The 21,802-nt window shown below is 36.2% G+C and overlaps 1 protein-coding gene across 1 annotated transcript in view; it reads right to left on the bottom strand.

The window, feature by feature from the left end:
- Positions 1-3,677: 3,677 nt before the first annotated feature.
- The window catches only part of wtip (WT1 interacting protein), a 34,308-nt gene continuing 16,183 nt past the window's right edge, over positions 3,678-21,802 (bottom strand). Inside the window, exons 3-8 of the mRNA XM_051870717.1 lie at positions 16,149-16,216; positions 12,866-12,928; positions 12,456-12,586; positions 10,431-10,482; positions 10,244-10,312; positions 3,678-8,486 (exon numbers count right to left, since the gene is read on the bottom strand). Of these exons, the coding sequence (XP_051726677.1) occupies positions 8,334-8,486; positions 10,244-10,312; positions 10,431-10,482; positions 12,456-12,586; positions 12,866-12,928; positions 16,149-16,216 (536 nt within the window). The 3' untranslated portion in view covers positions 3,678-8,333. The remainder of the gene's footprint in view (positions 8,487-10,243; positions 10,313-10,430; positions 10,483-12,455; positions 12,587-12,865; positions 12,929-16,148; positions 16,217-21,802) is intronic.

The raw sequence follows: 21,802 nt of genomic DNA on the forward strand, positions 1-21,802 counted from the left end.
CCCGTCCATCCACGTGATTCATCAGACCAGACCACCTTCTTCCATTGCTCCGTGGTCCAGTTCTGATGCTGGACAGGGTGGACAGGGGTCAGCATGGGCACCCTGACTGGTCTATGCAGCTCCATACACAACAAACTGATGCACTGTGTATTCTGACACCTTTCTATCAGAACCAGCATTAACTTCTTGAGCAATTTGAGCTACAGTAGCTCGTCTGTTGGATCGGACCACACCAGTCTTCACTCCCCACGTGCATCAATGAGCCTCGGCCACCCATGACCCTGTCGCCGGTTCACCACTGTTCCTTCCTTGGAGCACTTTTGATAGATACTGACCACTGCAGACCGGGTACACCCCACAAGAGCTGCTGTTTTGGAGATGCTCTGACCCAGTCGTCTAGCCATCATAGTTTGGCCCTTGTCAAACTCGCTCAAATCCTTACGCTTGCCCATTTTTCCTGCTTCTAACACTTCAACTTTGAGGATAAAATGTTCACTTGCTGCCTAATATATCCACCCACTAACAGGTGCCGTGATGAAGAGATAATCAGTGTTATTCACTTCACCTGTCAGTGCTCATAATGTTATGCCTGATCGGTGTACATTATACACTTATATTAGCCTAGCCTAGTAATCATAAACAGTCCGTTTTCATAAAGGCCCCTCCCTCACAAAACTCATCATCTATAGCACAGTTTGATCATTGGTAGAATGTAAAATATTTCAATACAAGCATTTAAGTCAAATACAACTTATGCAACATGTCAAACCTTTAACCTGAGAGAAAAAAATGAACCCACACCAACGGTTTTAAAAAAGCCCAATTCTGCAGGAAAACCACAAACTTGCCAACCCTGCTTAAGGGTGCACAAACACCTAGCAACAGCATAGCAACAGACTAGAACACCCTTGCATCATAGCAGCGAGTTTTGCATGGGCAAACACGACTCAAATCTACAGTAGTTAAATATCTACTTAAATGTTAAATATGTATTTCAAAACAAAGAAAGTGAACTTAAAGGTTTGTTATGCCCTTGTGAAAAAGAAGTTCACTTTAGCATGCTTTTAAAAAGAGCACTTATTACAGAAATAATACACAAAATAATATCTTCATGTTTTTTTGACCCACTTTTTAATACATCTTTTTATATAATTTCATAATTACTTCTATTGTCTTTGAAATATAGTTAAAGTGTGCTGGTGAATGAACTGAGAAGCATTTCTGGTCAACTAAAATATACTTTACTGTCATTTCTATTGAAACTTGTACGTCATGTAGCTCATTTGTAATGATGAATTACAATTCAGTACATGTAAAATGTTTAAATATCAAATAACACTACAAATTAAATCATTACAAATATACTTTTAAGATTTGAAGTACATTCAGTAGAATTAATCAGACTTGTTTTTCTCAGTGGTGTATGTCGGCAAACAGTAAAACACAGAGAGAGTCTCATTAAAGTGGAAAACTCGTCTGCTGTTTGTCATCAAGCAGCTAATGAACTCAACACCTCTTCTGTTCAAATAATTCATGGCTTTTCAGGAGGAAATATCACATATTTTGTCAGCAGCTTTACTGTCTGCCATAAACATGATTATAGACTTCATGGACTCACGCCATAGACTTACATTTAATGGCTTTAATCCATAGACTTAAAGCTACACACACACACTCACACATGCACACACACATGCACTCACTCACTCACTCACTCTTATATTATTCATTTTATATGTCTAGTATATTTCTGCATATATAAACCCAGATTAACACAGATTAGAATTAAAGCAGAGATTAAAAGAAGTTGTTCTTTACAACCTAATTAATGTCCAGACTGTGTGTTTAATCCTAAAATCTCCTCAGCAACATTCAAAACACCACAGCAGCTGGAATGGATTCAGTGAAGAAACTCATTACGATCACTTCTGTGATCTGATTATTGTCACAAAACCAATCAAACATAAGCTTATAGCAACTTCACATTAAAAGACAAATAATTGGTTACACTTTAATTTGGGTTTACTTTAGACATTCTGCTAACTATAAGTTACTTTGCAACAACATGTCAACTAACTCTCATTAGAGTATTAGTAGACTATTAGGTTAGTAGAATAAGTTGAAATGTAGTTGCAAAGTTATTTATAGTCAGTAGAAAGTCTGTTGGGAGCATCAAAATGAAGTGTTAGCAGACATTAAGCACAGTCTACTAATACTCTAATGACTGCTAGTTGACATGTAGTTGCAAAGTTACTTAGAATATTTAAAGTGGACCAACGAAATAAAGTGTTACCTAATAATTTAATAATTTAAAGAGAAATATCTGAGACAATGTCAATATGTAAATGAAACATAACTGAGTTGGCAGAGCTGTATCAGACATCAGGGTGCGGCGAGTGTTTGCGTGCAGGACTGTGATTACAGTGAGCTGATATCACCACTGAATAAACACACCGAACCCTCCGATGCCACAGGAAAACAACAAGACATTTCTGCTGGAAAACTGCTGGAAACAGGAACACTTCAGACAGAAGAGAATGGAAAGCACAAAGGTCTCACCCAATGGTAAAGCTTAGGAAAATCACTTCAGACTTCATATGACCAACAGGATGTGATGTCATGCTCTAGGGATGCTGATTTGAATAAATCAAATGAAAGAAACAAATACATTCAAGATTTTCAAGTCAGATTAACCAACAGCTTGCACCAGTGCAAACCCTCTTTTGCTGTTCAAAAGTAGGAGTTACTAAAGACACACAGTCTAAAATTAGCGAGTGAATTACGGAGTTATTTTTGAGGCCTTATTGCATTTGAATTTGTAGGAGTTTCCCTGTCAGGCCACTAAATTTGGGAGGAGAGTATTGAAATGATTCATGCTAAGTGATTTACTAAGATTTGCAGTGGTCAATTTACTGGTATTTGCACCATTTTTTAACGCCCCCCAAAAAGCAGGGGTGTCACTAGGCCCATTTTAGGAAGGCATTTATTTATAGATTGTTATGATATCTTCATCTGTGTAGTTCTTTGTCATAAATGCACTTTACATAAAATGATGCAAGAGCAATTCAAAACGGTTTCCACTGTAAAATCTGGGCTTTTTAAATGAAATTCCTTTCATCTAAATGGCATGAGACTGTGTGACTTTTCCTACTCTTGCTATACTTCATACTTCAGTGTAATGAAATTGCTAACATTTGTTATAATATTCATTTTATAATAAATCCAAAAGCAAAACTTGCAAAAAGAGCCATAAAAGGGAGTGGAAATGGCAAATGAGCTCTGCTGCCATCTACTGGTTATAGTGGTAATTTCATGTCATTTACATGTTAAAAGTGTTTGTTTTTCACCAGGTGACAGAAATCCTCCACTAAAGAATGGCACACTTTCCATGTTATCTCACTGAATGAAAATGAGAAATGTAGGTCTTCTTTAAAGTTAACTTTTCTGCACAAATGTAGAGTTAAAAAAATAATAGTGTTTACAAGTGTTAGAAAAAAAATATTTTACCCACATATTGCCAATCTAGACAATTACTGTAAAATAAAGTTTGTCTATATTTTTAATGAATATTAGCTGGTTATTTAAAATTAGAAATTAATTCAATATTCAGGCATTGACTTGATTTTTGTAGTTTTGAAGATGAAGGTTCCACACAAATAAAATCAAAGTCACACAAGTTAAGTTAACTACAAAAACCACTTTATTGAAAAAGCAGATTACATAAATCTACGGTTAAATGATACGCCCAGACTTTTCATACATTAAATAACTTTAAACTTTTCACGTTTAGATAAATAAATCTACTTTGCTTTTTCTTTATTTATGAAATATCTAGGAAATCAAAACATTGTACGATAAAAAAGGTGATGCAACAGAATGTAAGATGTGCATTTTTAAAGAACTAACCGAAGGAAAGCTACCGTTCATGGAATCTCCGATAAATGCAGGAAATACATTCTACACTGTTTATTTACAGGGACTCTAGACTTGTGCTATACAATAGTAGTACGTTTTAAAAGTGGATTAAGACAACGTGGAGAACTTTAAAAAAAAAAAAAAAAAAAAAACACACTTGTGGGAATGATCTGAAAGTGGAAAAATCAGAGGTTACTGAACTGTTTAGAGGAATATTCTGTCATTATACTGAATAATCATGCTGTCGATTACCACAGAAAGTGCATGGTAAGAAAAAACATGATGATTTTCTCTGGGAGTCGACAGCATGTCACAGACGCTGTACGTTAATCCAGAATAAATCTGCAGGAAACCCTTTTCACCAAAAACCAGGTCAGGATGATGTTATGTGCTTCCGGTACAGTAATCAGTCAGCAAACACACATCTTCACATGAGTACACCAGATAAAAAAAAAAAAAAAAAATCACTGGATTTAAGAAACAATGCTCTCCATCAGATCTTCTCAGGTCAGAAAACACATACAGCCTGTTTCTGTCAGTAGTATCACAGCAGACGTCTGTGTGGAACAGGAGAAGTGTGTACAGCGGACCCGACAAGCATTTATGTCACGCTTAAAACACTCTGAACATGGCTGCATTAGATCTTTTCTTCCTCGTGTTTGAAGGCTCAGTGTTTTTTAATCAGCGGGCGTTTTGGTGATTTTAGTGCATGTATGAAGTCAGTTTTAACCACAAACACAATACTGACTGAATACAGCATTTCAAACACAAACAACTTTTTGTGTCCAAAGTGTTTGTGCAACTTCCTTTATAATAAATGACACTTGCATTGATATTTTATCTACACTCTTAGAAGAAAAGGTTCTATATGGAACCTTAAAGGGTTCCGTCAGGCACTTCATATATAGGGGTTCCATCATGGAATCATTTTATAGATTGTTTTAACGAATTAAACTTTATGAATTAAACAACTCATAACATGCCACCAGAATTTTCTTTTAAATGAAAATAGTATGCAATCATTTAAAGGAGTGGTTGATTATGATTTCACTTTTTTAACTTTAGTTAGTGTGTAATGTTGCTGTTTGAGCATGAAAACATCTGCAAAGTTACGACGCTCAAAGTTCAATGCAAAGGGAGATATTTTCTTTTTTAAGGAGTACAACAAACAGCTGGTAGGGACTACAACAAGCTTCTTCCTGGGTTGGTGACATCACTAACCCCAAAATTTACATAAACTCCGCCCCCGAGAACATGCAACAAAGCGGGTGAGGCCACGTTGGGCTGCTTTAGAGAAGAGGAAGAGTTGTTGTAGTAGAGTGTTGTTGACATGCCGTCATTTTACGTCGGACTGCTTCACAAACGAGGATCAATTCAACGCTGGATTTGCACAAAAGATTAACATGACGGCACATGCTAGTCGATGAGTTGAATCAACTCCACAGCAACTACATAAATTTATCCACTAACCATTCAGAAACGTCCAGTTTCATTCTAAAAGTTGTAACTTCTTCCTGAGTCTCTCCATCAGTGTCGACTCCGGTTTGAACAATGTAAGGCTGAACACCGCTACTGACAATCCTCATTTTGGCTGCGTGAGATTCTCCAGCTTTGTTGTTGTTGAACAAAATGAAGCACGAGCTGTTAAAGCTCCGCCCTCTTCTGGAAAGGGGGCCGGGAGCAGCAGCTCATTTGCATTTAACGGGACACACACAAAAATGGTGTGTTTTTGCTCACACCCAAATAGGGGCAAATTTGACAAGCTATAATAAATGATCTGTGGGGTATTTTGAGCCGAAACTTCACAGACACATTCTGGGGACACCAGAGACTTATATTACATCTTGTGAAAATGTCCTTTAAGACATTTCTCCTGATATAGAACCTTTTTGGCATAAAGTGAGTCAAGAACCTTGGAGTTCTATATAGAACCTCTTTGTTTTCCTAAGAGTGTAATGCAATGACGTTCAGATGTTTTAAAGTGTCTAAATACTTATCAGGGTTACTGTATATGACACACACAATCACACAGAGTGGCCCAGCCACCAGTGTACATGAACATATACACAACGACACACACACAGACGTACACACTCACATGTCCTAACCAGATGCAATGCAATAAGCTTCCAGCGTTTATGTGAATCTAGTCAAAATATAAGAGAGCTTTCATTTGTGTCATGTTACATCATTCTTTTCTATGTGTGTTATAGTGTTCATGACTGTTATTCTGACATGTGCAAAATGTTCTGCTGCTTGTGGCTTCATTGCATCACGGCTGGTTCGGGCACCGGGTCACACACAAACACAAATTGCAGGACAAATGCAGGTGGTCTCTGGCTGGCCTGGTTGAATCCAGCAAATCCAGGCTTGAACTTTGACCCCTGCGCACATCAGAGTCCCTTCAGAGTCTTCTGAGACACATTACAGTGCGTCTCCTCTACATTAAGGAATATGTAAGGCAGGAAGGCACCTCATCCAGAGACAAACCAGTGTCTGAAGAGCACGACATATAAGAGTTTGACGGAGAAGATCCTCCGTGTTCACAGATCCAACCCCGTTGTGCTGGTGTCAGGTCGTAACGGCCTCTCTGACTCCAACCAGAGAGATTCAATGTCAGACTTCTGCAAAATATACATTTGTTAGTCCTGCTATACACAGCAGGTTTGACAATGTCACCTGGTGAAGAAAATACCACCTTTGTGCCAGCAATGCATCAGCGTTCGGCCCACTGCCGCCACTAGTTTAGGCATTTCATTGATTCTTAAAGGGACAGTTCACTATTATTTACTCGCGCTCATGTCATTCCAAAACCGTACAATTCACAGACAATTTAAGACAACACAGGTTAAAAAACAGATATCTCTATAATTCCACAGTTGATTATTCACAGTACACTGAGACAATAGTTTTGAATGACACATTTTCTGAAAAGTTATGTTTGAATATGCAAATAAGGCATTATCGAATTAAATATAGACTCATTTGCATTGGTTTAAATACACACACACACACACACGTGTATAAATATATATGTGTGTATTAGTGCTGTCAAATGATTAATCACAATCGCATCCAAAATAAAAGTTTGTTTATATATGTGTGTACTCTGTATATTTATTATGTATAAAAATATATATACGCATATATATTTAAGAAATATTTACATGTATACATGTACATATATATATTTATATTATGTATAAATATAAATATTTTATATATAAATATATTTTTGTTAAATATATACATGCACGTGTGTGTATTTATATATACATAATAAATATACAGCATATTATAACACATTATGTAAACAAACTTATTTTGGATGCGATTAATCGTTTGACAGCACTGTGTGTGTATACACAAACATATATACATATATGTGTGTATACATAAACACACACACATATATATATATATATATATATATACATATATAAAAATGTAATAATACATACACACACACGCATATATATTGTAAATAAACTTATGTTAGACGCGATTAATCGCGATTAATTGTTTGACAACATATATGTATAAATATATGTGTGTATACACAAACAAACATATATATAATATATATAAATGTAATATATATATATATACACACACACACACGTACGTTATGTAAACACAAACTTTTATGTTAGATGTGATTTATCGCGATTAATCGATTTGAGAGCACTAACCTAAATGGGTATTTTGGATGTTTTCTTTCAACCAGTCTGAATAAAAACATTTTATGGACACAAAATCTCAAAATTAACCAGGGAATGAAAAACAATGGTTTTGCCAATAGTGTCTTGGCTTAAAAGGGCATTTTAATAAATGTCTTCTTTTGTCTTCCATGGAAGATAAAGTCATACCGGTTTGGAACAACATGAGGGTGAATAAATGATTCACTTTTGGTAAAATGTCCCTTTAAACACCCAGGCAGCTTGGCACAAAAAAGCGGCACGACACACGCATACAGAAATGGTGCATGTCAAAGGCAGTGAGTGAGGTGACGGCCTGATCGACGCAGGATATTCGATGAAGGCACAGGAAGTCATAATCTCAGTCTGTATGTGTGTTCAGTGCTGTTGTCTGGCATTCAGAGGTCACGTTTGGAGGAAAGACAGGCACGGGTCGCCCTCCACTCCCCTGCGGCAGTGCTGAAGACCTCATGCTGGGTCCCGAACGGAGCGAAAACCCCTCGATACGGCGAACGAGACCGGAACGTGAGAGGAAGAAGGTGATGAGGGATGAAAGTAGTAATAAAAGCCTCCCTGGTTGGTCATATAAACCCTAAACAAGTGGAAATATGTAGACCGATTTCCCTGTTTATTGTTTAGGGGAAGGACAGACACTTCTCTGTCTTTATCTCCTCTTGCTTGTCGTTCCATCGTTCTCTTCTTCAGCGCGAGTCCGTGTGTTCACAGTTCAGTGACGTGTAGCGGGTAACTCGGGGGCGGGTGGGGCGGTAGAGGGGTCTTTAACCGGTGCAGATGGCATCGGTGGCACAGCAGGTGCCCCTCCAGCGGGTAACAGCGATGCCCCTCTTCATCATTCAGCTGCAGACCACAATCCTGCAAACCAGGCAGACGCATGTTATTTTTCTTCGTATGTTTGATAGAAATTAAGTCAGGCCCAATAAAAGCCTTTTCAGACATCACAAAACAGTGAATCATCACTCTTGTTGCAGGAGCTACACTGTAAATAATTTAATGCACAAAGCTTCCTTTATAGATGGAAATTCCTTCTGCAAGCCAATTGGGAAAATCCATAGCCAGAGGAAGAACTCTAGAACTGCAGTTTGGATGGTAAATAAATTACCATGAAAAACAAATATGGATTCAATGTTTTGACAAGGGCTTCAAGCATCATCCTAATCTCAACCCTGTCACATGACAATTTTGTATTTTGTTCAAATTGTGAATTGGAAGACATATTTTTGTGATAAAGAAAAGATAAGTGATATGTAAAAATAATCAACTGATATATATATATATATATATATATATATATATATATGTGTGTGTGTGTGTGTGCGTTCTTATAATCAATATATATATAATTTTTATTAATATGAATCATTTTTAATAATAATGTTTAATATATTTAATATTTATTTATTTACATTTATTTTTTATTAATATTAATAAAAGACATACTAAATGTATATTGTATATTTAATATTAATTTTAGTAATAAAAATAATTATTATAAATAATAAAATAAAAATAATAAAAATAATTATTATAAAAATAATAAAAATAATTATATTAAATTTATATGAAAATACATATTTTTGGTAAATAAATATTTTTTTTATATAATAATTAGATATATACACACTCTTTTTTATATTTTTATTGTGAATAATATATTATATTATATTTATTTTATATAATATTAATTTTAATAATAATAATAATAATAATAATATTATATATATATATATATATATATATATATATATATATATATATATATATACACACACACACATACATACATACATACATACATACATACATACACACACACACAATTTCAATTTTATTAATATTAATAATACAAATTTAATATAAATTGTATTATTTGTATTATTACTAAAATTAATATTAAATATATTAAACAATATATTTAATATTAATTTTAGTAATAATACAAATAATAAAATTTATATTAAATTATATACACACTCTTTTTAATATTTTATTATGAATAATATTAAATATCGGGCCTATATTATATTTATTTTCTATAATATTAATTTTCATAATTTATATATATATATATATATAAAGTACACGTAGCTGCTGATTGGCAAAGCTTTCTTTTTTTTTGCTAAATTCAGAAAATTAATACAGAAAATTCAGAAGATTCAGAAAATTACTTAAATTTCATACAAAATATTACAAACATGATATGTTAATAAAAGATTAAAATGTTAAGATAATACTGGAGCCCCAAAAATCACTTTCTTTATCAGAAAAACTGAGATTTCCTCTATAATAAGACTGATATGTTTAATTGAACACTTTACCTCACAGACTCAAAGTTTAGCTGCATGACCCACTCTGGAATGTCATCAGTCAATGATTCACAATATTAGTGCACATTTATACCTGACCCAAGGCCTAATACACACAAAACACATCTTGCATAACTCCAGAGCATTATCCAGGAGCGTAAACATGACCCCTAGTTAGGTGCCATTTACCAGACGCACTTTCCTCTGAGCGAATCACAGTAAACCAGCGTCTGGGATGGTAAACCAGCTTCACAATCATGATAGGACTGGGACTGAACCTGAACCTTATGAACGAGTCTGAATTACCTCACAGTGATAGCACTCCACGTGGTAATCTTTATCCATGGACACCACCCGTATGGTCTCCTCTGAACCCTACAAACACACACACACACAGCCAGTTAACCTCTGTCAGGACAGTCCTGAAGCGTGACCTCAATCTAACTTGTGCAACATCAGTCTAGCATATATTACTGTATTCAAACGCTTGTACCTGTGCTGGGAGGATTGGCTGGTTACACGAGGCACATTTAGGAGCAAAAACCCTGTGAAGATGAAGAGACATAAAACCACATTATGTAAGGGATTATATAAAATAATTATGTAAAATAAACCCAGACAGGGTGATCAGGAACCCTTATTTTGCGGCTGGATGCACAATATCTCACTTATGACATGGCTACTTGGCACATAAGTAAATATTTAGGCATAAAATGTTTATTTGATCTTCTGCAAAGTAAAGCAAGCAGCTTCGAGCCTCGACGAACAAGACATTTAAGGGATATTGTACTTGAAGATTTTCACCACATGAAATATTGATTTGAGAAGAAACCGTTTTAAAATATTACCTGTTTTTATCTTAAAATCCATTATGGTGTACAAAACAAACGTTCTAGCAACTAGACGAACACTTATACTGTAGGCCTACTATTAATACTGAAGGTTTCATTTTACAGTAAGTACAGTCGGTAACTGTGGTGCAAGATGGCACCATCTGCATTTGAATGTGATACGGCGGATGAAGATGTATCATGGAATAACTGACCTCTGAATGACCTCTGAATGACCAATCATAATCAAGCATTTCAGAGAGCCGTGCAATAGAGTGTAACAGTATTTTTTCCATTGATTTTTCCCACAGAGATTTTAAAATAGTCTTTGTTTAACAGCCATAAAAACAAGCCAATCAGCAACGAAGAGAATCACAACACCTCAAACTTTGATTTGAAGCAAAAAAAAAAAAAGTGAAAATTGGACAAAAAAAAAACAGAGGTACAAGACTGTTCTTAATGGCTTTAGTGAAGGAAAGAACTACAATCCCATGAAGCACTGTAAACAGCATAATCGAATTAAGAATGATTGAGAAATATAAAACTACTCATTTATGATTGATGATTATATGTATAAAAAACTATATTTTAAGTTTATTGCAAAATATGCATATGTATACATATCAGTATTTTGGGAGCATAGAGAGATCGACTTAATAACATTATTCGCAGTGCTTCATGGGAGTGGGCGGAGCTTAATATCTATTTTAGAGCATGTTGCTTTTTCAACTCTCTGATTGGTGTAATTTCTGTACAGCATCATGGGTAATGTAGTTTTTTCACCAGGAAATCCACTGTTAAAGATGATTATTTTAAAAATAAGCTGAAATAATGCAGGCTGACTGCTTCTGCAGAAGCAAATACCATTGATTAACAACTTTGTAACTCACAGTAGGTCTGTCTTTAAAGGCGACCTATAATGCCCCTTTTCACAAGATGTAATATAAGTCTCTGGTGTCCCCAGAATGTGTCTGTGAAGTTTCGGCTCAAAATACCCCACAGATCATTTATTATAGCTTGTCAAATTTGCCCCTATTTGGGTGTGAGCAAAAACACGCCATTTTTGTGTGTCCCTTTAAATGCAAATGAGCTGCTGCTCCCAGACACTTTCCAGAAGAAGGCGGAGCTTTAACAGCTCGTGCTTCGGTCGCTCAACAACAACAAAGCTGGAGAATCTCACGCAGCCAAAATGAGGATTGTCAGTAGCGGTGTTCAGCCTTACATTGTTCAAACACTGATGGAGAGACTCAGGAAGAAGTTACAACTTTTAAAATGCATTAAGGGGTGGTAATATTATAATAGATCCCCTTTCTACGTCACTAGGGGAGCAAAATTTGAGCGGGTAATTTTTTCACATGCTTGCAGAGATAGGCTTGCCAAAACAAAGTTACTGGGTTGTCTTTTTTTCACATTTTCTGAGTTGGTAGATGCACCAGGGATCCGATTATAAGCACTTAAACACGGAAAAAGTCAGATTTTCATGATATGTCCCCTTTAAAGGTTCATAAGGTTTTATAAGGTTTATCAAAATCAATTTCCTTTTGGAGAAAATGAATAGAGTTTTTACTTCCGGAACTCAACTGTTGCACTCTATAATAATAATAATAGATGTAATGAAAATTCATTATTATACCAAAACACCTTGGCTCTGAAATATAAAACAGTGTGCACGTGAAGATGTCACTCACGTGTGGTAGTCTTTCACACAGTAGATGTTGTTCTCCACATCCACGGTGAAAGGAACGCCATCCAGACCCTCCTTACACACAACACAGCGGAAACAGCCTGGATGATATGACTTTCCCAGAGCCTGCAGGATCTACACACACACACACACACACACACACACACACACAGGTGAGATGGTCGTGGGCTGATGCAGCACTAATGAGGCACAATAACATCATTTCTGTTTCTAAGTATAGACACACATTACTGAGCCGGAGTATTTTAAGAGATGATGCCGCTTTGATAATCCATTTTTGGTTCTACATTTATTTAAAATGGTGAAACTAATTTAAATGACAAGAGATCCTTCCTCTGAAAAATTAGAGCAATAGTAGTAGTGAATAAGCACCAGATGGAACTGAAATCTTACCATCTCCATGATGAGGTGACCACACACGAAGCATTTTTCCGCTGTCTGCTGGAATCCAGAATACTACGGAAGAAAACATCACAGCTCAGATGTAAGATCATATTTGACAGCACATGGTGTTTCTTTGCAACATACACCGTTAAATAGTTTGGAGTCACTTATGACCAATGCGTCCTTGCTGAACAAAACTATTAAAAAAACTGACTCTAAACTTTTAAACAGTACTTTATTGGTTCAAATTCTTCCAAAATGTTTGTGAAATTTACTGAGGGATTCATAGATACATTTTTAAAATGCACAATCATTTATTAAGAAGAGTTGTTTGAGATTTGTCATTTTTGACTATTTAGACTTATATTTTAACATGACACAGGCATGTAATATAATTATTATGCAAGTCAAAATAAATTATATATATATTTTTTAATACAAATAAAGATATCTTTTCAACATTAAATTTACATTAATGTATAAGGGAAGTGTACATCTATCTATGCTTTAAGTGGTGAACATTTGAAGGTTTTCTCCATTTGGAACATTTCACATTTCATCAGTGTCAAATACACTTAAAAGTACAAATAATTCTTGTTTCTCAGAAAACCTGCATGTATAATAATTACAGAAGAATGTTTAAACTAGTTAATGATAAATTACAGCATGTCACATTGATTCATGTCAACTATCCAAACGCAAAACTATATGAATATGAATCTATGACTCATACTATGAATCATTTGTTGTATTCCTCATTTGTAAATCGCTTTGGATTAAATCATCTGCAAAATGTTTAAATGTAAATATACACTAAATAATAGAAATGTATAAATAATATAATATAATATATATATATATATATATATTATGTAGATATTTATAATTATAGTATATTTTATATAATATAAGCATGTCACACTGCTTCACCTTTCATGTCAACTTCCAAAATGCAAAAAACATGTAATTCCAAAAACTTCCACCAATCACTGAGCACCATCAATCAATTGAACGGGTCTGAAGGGGGCGCTGGCGCGCTCTCTCTGTGCTGAGCTGTTTGAGAGCTTCAGTAACACCCTACGAGGTGTTTAGCTCTGTAGACAGAGAGGTGCATCTGATTAAACACTTCAGACATCAGCCGAGAATCTCAGATGATCAGCACGATTCCTGAGAAGATCAACAGCGTTTGGGAAACTCGATGGATAAAAGAGCTGGCCACTATAAGAGTCGATCTGTAGGATTCTCTTCTTCAGCATGAGGTATTAGACCTCTAAAAGACTATCCTGAGATTAAGAACATCTACAGTCTTGAATAAAGACTTCAGAGGTTTTTAATGGTGCACAGGTTGTATGCGTCTTAAATACAGAAACAACCCTGAGGGGAGCCATCTGTCCCGGAAAAGGGTTTTGACCTGGTTACCAGGGTGACAAGGGTTTGGAGCGCAGCCATTAGAGTAAAGATGTTCTCAAACATGCACTCTATGGAAATGAGTGGCAAAGGCCACACAAGATCTTCGGATTCTATTGTCGGAACCAAAGGCCACGTTTTAACGACGTGGAACTTTCCGTCCGGCCGTGGAACTCGGCTCCATTCCCTACTGATGACATCACTGCTCGCCTGAACATTCTTTTCATCGGTGTGTGTTGGTGTTTGTGTGTTAATTGTGGAGTGAGGGCCAGCAGGTGGGGTTGGGAGGGACTGATCAATACCAGGAAACCCCCGCCCCGTCCCGTCCCTTCAGACAGACCATCTGCCGGACCCCCGGCGCTGTGTTCCTCAGTCAGTCACGTCCACAGAAGTGCTGTTTGGGGTCAATTATGAACCTATTAAGTGGCCGACCAATGTGTTGTTTTTTCAATAGATGATATTAATACTGATATCTATGCTAGGTGGCCAATAGCCATATATCTAGCAGTATTTAACAAAATAAAGGGAAAAAAAAAAATTATATATATTATTAAAAGTTTAATAAGAAAAAAATTAAATACGTTAAATATTCAATAGTGAATTAAATTTTACTATATAGTAAAATTTAATTCACTATTGAATATTTAACGTATTTAATTTTTTTCTTATTAAACTTTTAATATATATATATATATATATATATATGTATATGTATGTGTATGTGTGTGTGTGTGTGTGTGTATATATATATATATATATATATATATATATATATAATATATATATATATATATATATATATCTCAGGACTGTCACATGAAAGTTAAGTGACAATAATATCAAAATGACAATAACATATGACAGAAGCATTTCACACAGGAAGTTGGATCTGCTTTCTGCCCACCTCTCCTGATGTGTGTGTGTGTGTGTGTTTGGCTTTAGGCAGAACAAGAGGTGGGCGGAGCTACAGCATCTGTTCTCCCAAGAGACTCTGACATCCATCCATCCACTAATGAGCGCTAATCAATACAAGCCTACTCTACGCCTCCCTCTTAGGAAACATTAAATTAAATGAAGCGTTGCAGCTATTTTGTTGAGACACTACAGCTGGTGTAACCCTACAGCAGGACAGGTTCTACAGAAGCACATTACAACGAGTGTCAACAAAAGCAGAACAACCCGTGACAGGGACAGATACTGCCTGCCTCCTATCAGATGTATTAAAATATTTTTAATGGCTCCACATTGTGTCGGAATTACTGTAATTACAAGATTAAAAGCTGTTCGTACGCTTGCGTTTAAAATTAATAGTTTAATTAGGCAAAAGATGTGGCTTTGTTGTCAAGGATTGGGGAAAAAAAGTCACTACAATAAATCATATCTGCATGTTTTTGCAAGTAATTATCAAACATTATGTGTAAAGCAACCACTTTTTGTCACAACATTCTAATTAAATCTTCTATACTATTCCATACTTGATGCATTGAATTGATCAAAAGTGACAGTAAAAACATTGTTACAAAATAACATTGTTTCAAATAAATGCTGTTCTTTTTATCTTTCTATTCATCAGTTTCCTCACAAATAGCAGCACAACTGTTTCAACATTGATAATAATCATAAATGTTTCCTGAGCAGCAAATCATCATATTAGAAGGATTTCTAAAGGATCATGTGACACTGAAGACTGCAGTAATGATGCTGAAAATTCAGCTTTGCTCACAGGAATAAATTACATTTTACAACATAATACAATAGAAAATAGTTGTATTACATTCTAAAAATATTTGACTATTTTTTACATTCTAAAAATATTTTACAAACATGAAAAATATCTTACTGACCGAAGAACATTTTTATTAGTGAATGCAACTCTCGTACTCACCAGGAAGTCCTCCTCACAGTACACCTTTCCGTTAACATTATAGAAAGCCTTTCCTCGCAGCCTCCGTCCTGCGGGAAGAAAAAGAGCAAATTATGCCACCATTTCTTACAAGTTTCTTCTTACATGTTGCACAAAATGTTGCAGAAGAAACTCCATGTGTCTTCATGCTGTGCATTTACAAACAGCTTCAACAACAAACAAGCAATTATTTTAATTGGCAAACATCAAATGATTAAAAGGATGAAATATGTTTTATCTTTGATGCATGTTAAGTGAACAGCTGTGTTCTTTCCCACAACACAAACACACTCGCAAAACCATCAGCATCAAAAGCTCAAATTTGACTGGCTCTCTTTACGCCGTTTTCTTAGAATCAGGGTACACAAATGCCAACTGTAGTTGGTCATTTACCATGTCAGTCAGACTGTTTCAGTCTAAATGGGCGTTTCTTGGACAGAAGAAGCGATCTGACTTTATGCTGCTAGTCTGACTGAACGTAAGACGTATGTATCGTATTCAAACACAGAGAAAAAACACAAAACACTCATCATTCTCTCTCTCACACACACAGAGTTCATAAATCAGTCTGACCTCTTTCCCCGTCCCTTAATTTACAGCGCTCATGGCAGACATCTCGTTTCTTTTCACCATCACAAAATTTATGCACTCGCCACATTCAAACAGCCAGCGGCCCGACAGAGAAACGAACACTCGACTTAATTCAGAGTGATAAAGAGCGATTCACACACAGACCTGAGGAAAGACTTTCAATTAGGGGAGCAAACACACGATTTACACCATATAAAACTTTATTTTAACATTCAGTGCATGTTAGTAGATAACATGTTATGTTGTAAGTCACCCAAATGGTTTTTAATGTTATTATTTTAATGTTTATGCAAACAAAAAGTGCGTAGTGCTGCTAACTGAATTGGTTGTTTGTTGGTTTTCAACATAAATGATTTTAGCGTGCGTATGAGTACTTTTTGAACATTTCCAGCACATTTTAACAATACTGTGATAATATTGATAACCGAGATCATTTTGGTCACTATAATTGTGATATGAAATTTTCCTCTTTCCAGCAACCATCCAGAACACCCTAGCACAGGGTGAAGAACCACTCAAAATATCCTAAGAAAATATAATAAAAAGGTGTAAATGGCTCAGAGAATAAGTTGTTGTTTTTTAATTGTGATGGCAAAGTTAGATGTGGACATTTGTAGACGTGCGTAAACACAACAAACAACGTTGAGATCACTGAGATTTCTGGTGCTGACAAATGTCTGGGGAGGGCCAGAATCTGAACACAAAAGAGAGAGAGAGAGACAGAGAGAGGTCTGAGTAAACGGGGACATTCTTTCGGCCTGAGGTCACCGGCTGGTCCCAGTGTCCCCCTCCACCACCAAACACAGAGAGAGAGAGAGAGAGAGAGGGAGGGGGAAGGGGACGGACGGATGGCTAGATTCCTCCCGGCTTTGTCAAAGACTGCGGCCACAGTCAACTACATCTCCTCTGCACAAACTGGTTATTTGCATTAAACACAAAGTTAATTTGTGGCAAATGTGTAGCTCTTCACCGGTAGCGGTAGTGAACTTGCAGAAAATCTTTAGCAAAAATCTGCAACGACAGACTACCTGTGGAAACAATCAATGAGAGCTGTTAATGGGGTGGTTGATTATGATTTCACTTTTTTAACTTTAGTTAGTGTGTAATGTTGCTGTTTGAGCATAAACAACATCTGCAAAGTTACGACTCTCAAAGTTCAATGCAAAGGGAGATATTTTATTTTACAGAAATCGCTTTTTAAGGACTACAACAAACAGCTGGTAGAGACTACAACGAGCTTCTTCCTGGGTTGGTGACATCACAAACCGTAAAATTTACATAAATCCCCGCCCCCAAGAACACACAACAAAAGGGGGTGAGGCCATGTTGGGCTGCTTTAGAGAAGAGGAAGAGTTGTTGTAGTAGAGTGTTGTTACCATGCCGTCATTTTACGCCGGACTGCTTCGCAAACAAACGCTGGATCAACTCCACAGCAACTACATAAATTTATCCACTAACCATTCAGAAACGTCCAGTTTCATTCTAAAAGTTGTAACTTCTTCCTGAGTCTCTCCATCAGTGTCGACTCCGGTTTGAACAATGTAAGGCTGAACACCGTTACTGACAATCCTCATTTTGGCTGCGTGAGATTCTCCAGCTTTGTTGTTGAGCGACCGAAGCGTGAGCTGTTAAAGCTTCGCCCTCTTCTGGAAAGGGGGCCGGGAGCAGCAGCTCATTTGCATTTAAAGGGACAAGCACAAAAACGGAGTGTTTTTGCTCACACCCAAATAGGGGCAAATTTGACAAGCTATAATAAATGATCTGTGGGGTATTTTGAGCTGAAACTTCACAGACACATTCTGGGGACACCAGAGACTTATATTACATCTTGTAAAAGGGGCATAATAGGTCCCCTTTAAACTGAAATTCAATTCATTTCAATTATTTCAACAGTGAATGGAAAGGAAGTTATAGCAAAAATGTTCAATGGACCCTTTTCACAGACTGTGATGATGTGTTTCCAGTTATTAACATTGTAAAGCTAGTTTTTGTGTTGTTGTTTTTTTTTTAATAATGTACATTTATTGTATATACTTGCGTTTTCTTACCTTGGCATTAAATTACAGAAAAGTAGTTAACGCTAGTTCCATTGACTCTTGACCACATAAATGTCTCCACAAAATTAATATAAATCCGATCTTCAATTCCCGCGCATATGCAAATTTAACTGAGTTTACGTCAAAGAAAGCAACAAATATGAGCTGCATGTTATTAATCATCAGCTAATTTCAACATCAAAGATCGCAATAAGAGAGAGAACGGCATAAGCGCTGGTAAGATAATTTAGTCTCGTTACTTTTAATGAAGATGATTGTTTTGAGCGTCTGCAACTTACTTTCAATTTCATTTGCGTTAGTTTGTGCGTCAACTTGATGAAGAGATGCTCAGTTACTCATCTGCGGCGATGCATGCTGCAGTAGCGAGGACATATCTGGCTATAATGTCATATAGGCTATAACACACTCTCAAACGTTTATTTTTCAATATTTTGGGAGGAGTAAAATTTACATATGTGGTTTCAACAACCAGATGCATTTATACTTTTGGAATGAGTCTCAAACCAAACCTCCTGAAGCGGCTTGAGTGATCAGATAAAATCCATCTCAAAAGCGTTTCAGAAAGCATTTACACCTGGTCTTTGCATGATCGGATAGCTCAGAGAAACACATGAAGTGACCAGGTGTAAACAGGCCCAGTATTGTGGATTTTTCTTTTACTATTGGGGAAAATGTAAATGCAAAAATTGGTTCAGCACTATAGAAGTTTATCCAACTATGATGATTTCAGCTTCTGAGAGCCCCGGAAATGTGAAAAGGGTCCATTAACCAAAAACTCTTTTTGTCATTTTTCATGCACATGCATATCTGTTCTCTTCCGCTCTTCTCAGAAGAGTGTGTGGGCAGTTTAATTTCCATGGTCTGCTGTGTTAAATGCATCTTTGATTTAATTTTTACACTTGAGATGCTTCAGAATGCATGTTTCCCATGACTGTCACAAAGGATGTAGATCTTCAGTCCTCCACTGAACTCAGTCAGGGTTGTCAACTCGTCGTAAATCTGTATTTTTAATGTTTTGTCAGCTGAACGATTGACAGCAAGATGCACAGCCTAATGGACTGTACTAATGACAACTAACTTTCTGACATTAAATGTGGCACCAACTCTGATTGAGGTCTAATCCCTCAATGAAAAGTAGCATCATAAAATTAACCTCAGGGCAACCAGAAGCTCTAGAATATGCACATCCCCACTAGAAAACACTGGATACATTCATATACAAGAAAACAAACTCTGATCTCCTATTAGAAAAATCAGGAATCTCATTTTGTCAAAGCGTTCAGAAGCTGATATGATTTTCTCACTGACTGCCTGTACACACTCCGTATCTAAAGTGTTATGACACGATGTCTTTAACACACAGCTGCTGAGGACTGCTGGGAAATCTGTCTTGAATATAATCAAAACTTCACAGACGGAAACACACCAGAGCGCAGCACTAAAGACATTTAAACACAGAAAATACCACATGTTTGGCAGAATAATAAATATACAAACATATAATTTGAAACAAAACAATAGACAGAAATAGGGAACAATAGAACAATACACTACCGTTCAAGTTTGGGATCCGTAGGATTTTTTAAATTTTATTTTATTTTTTTTTAAATGAAATTAATACATTTATTCAGCAAGCGACACATTAAATTGATCAAAAGTCACAGTAAAGACATTTATGATGTTACAAAAGATTTCTATTTCAAATAAATGCTGTTCTTTTGAACTTTCTATTCATCAAAGAATCCTGAAAAAAAATTGTACTCAACTGTTTTCAACATTTATAATAATCATAAATGTTGAGCAGCAAATCAACATATTAGAATGATTTCTGAAGGATCATGTGAAACTGAAGACTGGAGTAATGATGCTGAAAATTCAGCTTTGATCACATGATATAAATTACAGTTTACACTATATTTACATAGAAAACAGTTATATTAAATCGTAATAATATTTCACTATTTTTACTGTATTTTTGATCAAATAAATGCAGCCTTGGTGAGCAGAAGAGACTTTTAAAAACATTTAAATATCTTGATCATTTAAGAATCCTTCCCAAACTTTTGAACAGTTGTATAGAACGACTGAATGAATGAACGAAGGATAGATACACACACACACACACACACACACACTCCTGTCCACAGCGAGAGAACAAGCAGTTCTTTATCATCTGCAGGTGGGTTCGGCCCAGTGGGATACTGGAGGTGATGAGTCACTCAAAGAGTGTATGTACATGTTTGGGAATTCACATCCAGATTGTAGAAGAGTGTGTGTGTGAGTTACTGTAAAGAGGGGAATTTTAGTCTGCGGTTCAGAGCATGTGCAGACCTGCTGGTCACACACATGCTCTTCTGTGACCTCTCTCACTATATATATACACTGTATATATACTGTCTGTATCATATTTTCCTCTCTTTCCCTCCACTGAAGTCTTGTGCAGATAGAAACATCTCACCAAAGGACTGTTAAATATGTGAGAAAGAGAAGAAAAGAGAGAGGAATGAAACATGCTGTTCAGAATGACTCGTGTGTTTGTGGAGGGATATGAACGCAGCTCAATCACACACAGCTCACACACACTCACCTTTATAACTGTTACAGGGTGTTTGTAATGCTGTGAGTGTGTGTTTATGAGAACAGGTTATGTGAGTGACTGATACAGCACTGGTACAGCGAGACGTGACACAGAGAGAGAGGGATGGAGGAATAAACGAGTGCATTCCTCTCTCTTTGATGAGGATGGGGCGGGTGCAGCTCTGGACGTGACAGAAAAGCTCAATTATTCTCAGAGAGAAACTCAAAAACAGCCAGAAAAGCATCAAGAACTCTGTCTCTCATGGATAGATATTCAGATAGAACGATGGATATTCAAACAGATAGAACATAATGAATGATAGATGACACGATAATGAACGACAGACAGACAGACAGATAGATATAACAACAGACAGACAGACAGGACGTTTTTACACGAACATCAGACTA

Source organism: Ctenopharyngodon idella, chromosome 18, assembly GCF_019924925.1.
Source record: "Ctenopharyngodon idella isolate HZGC_01 chromosome 18, HZGC01, whole genome shotgun sequence".
NCBI classification, from domain to species: domain Eukaryota; kingdom Metazoa; phylum Chordata; class Actinopteri; order Cypriniformes; family Xenocyprididae; genus Ctenopharyngodon; species Ctenopharyngodon idella.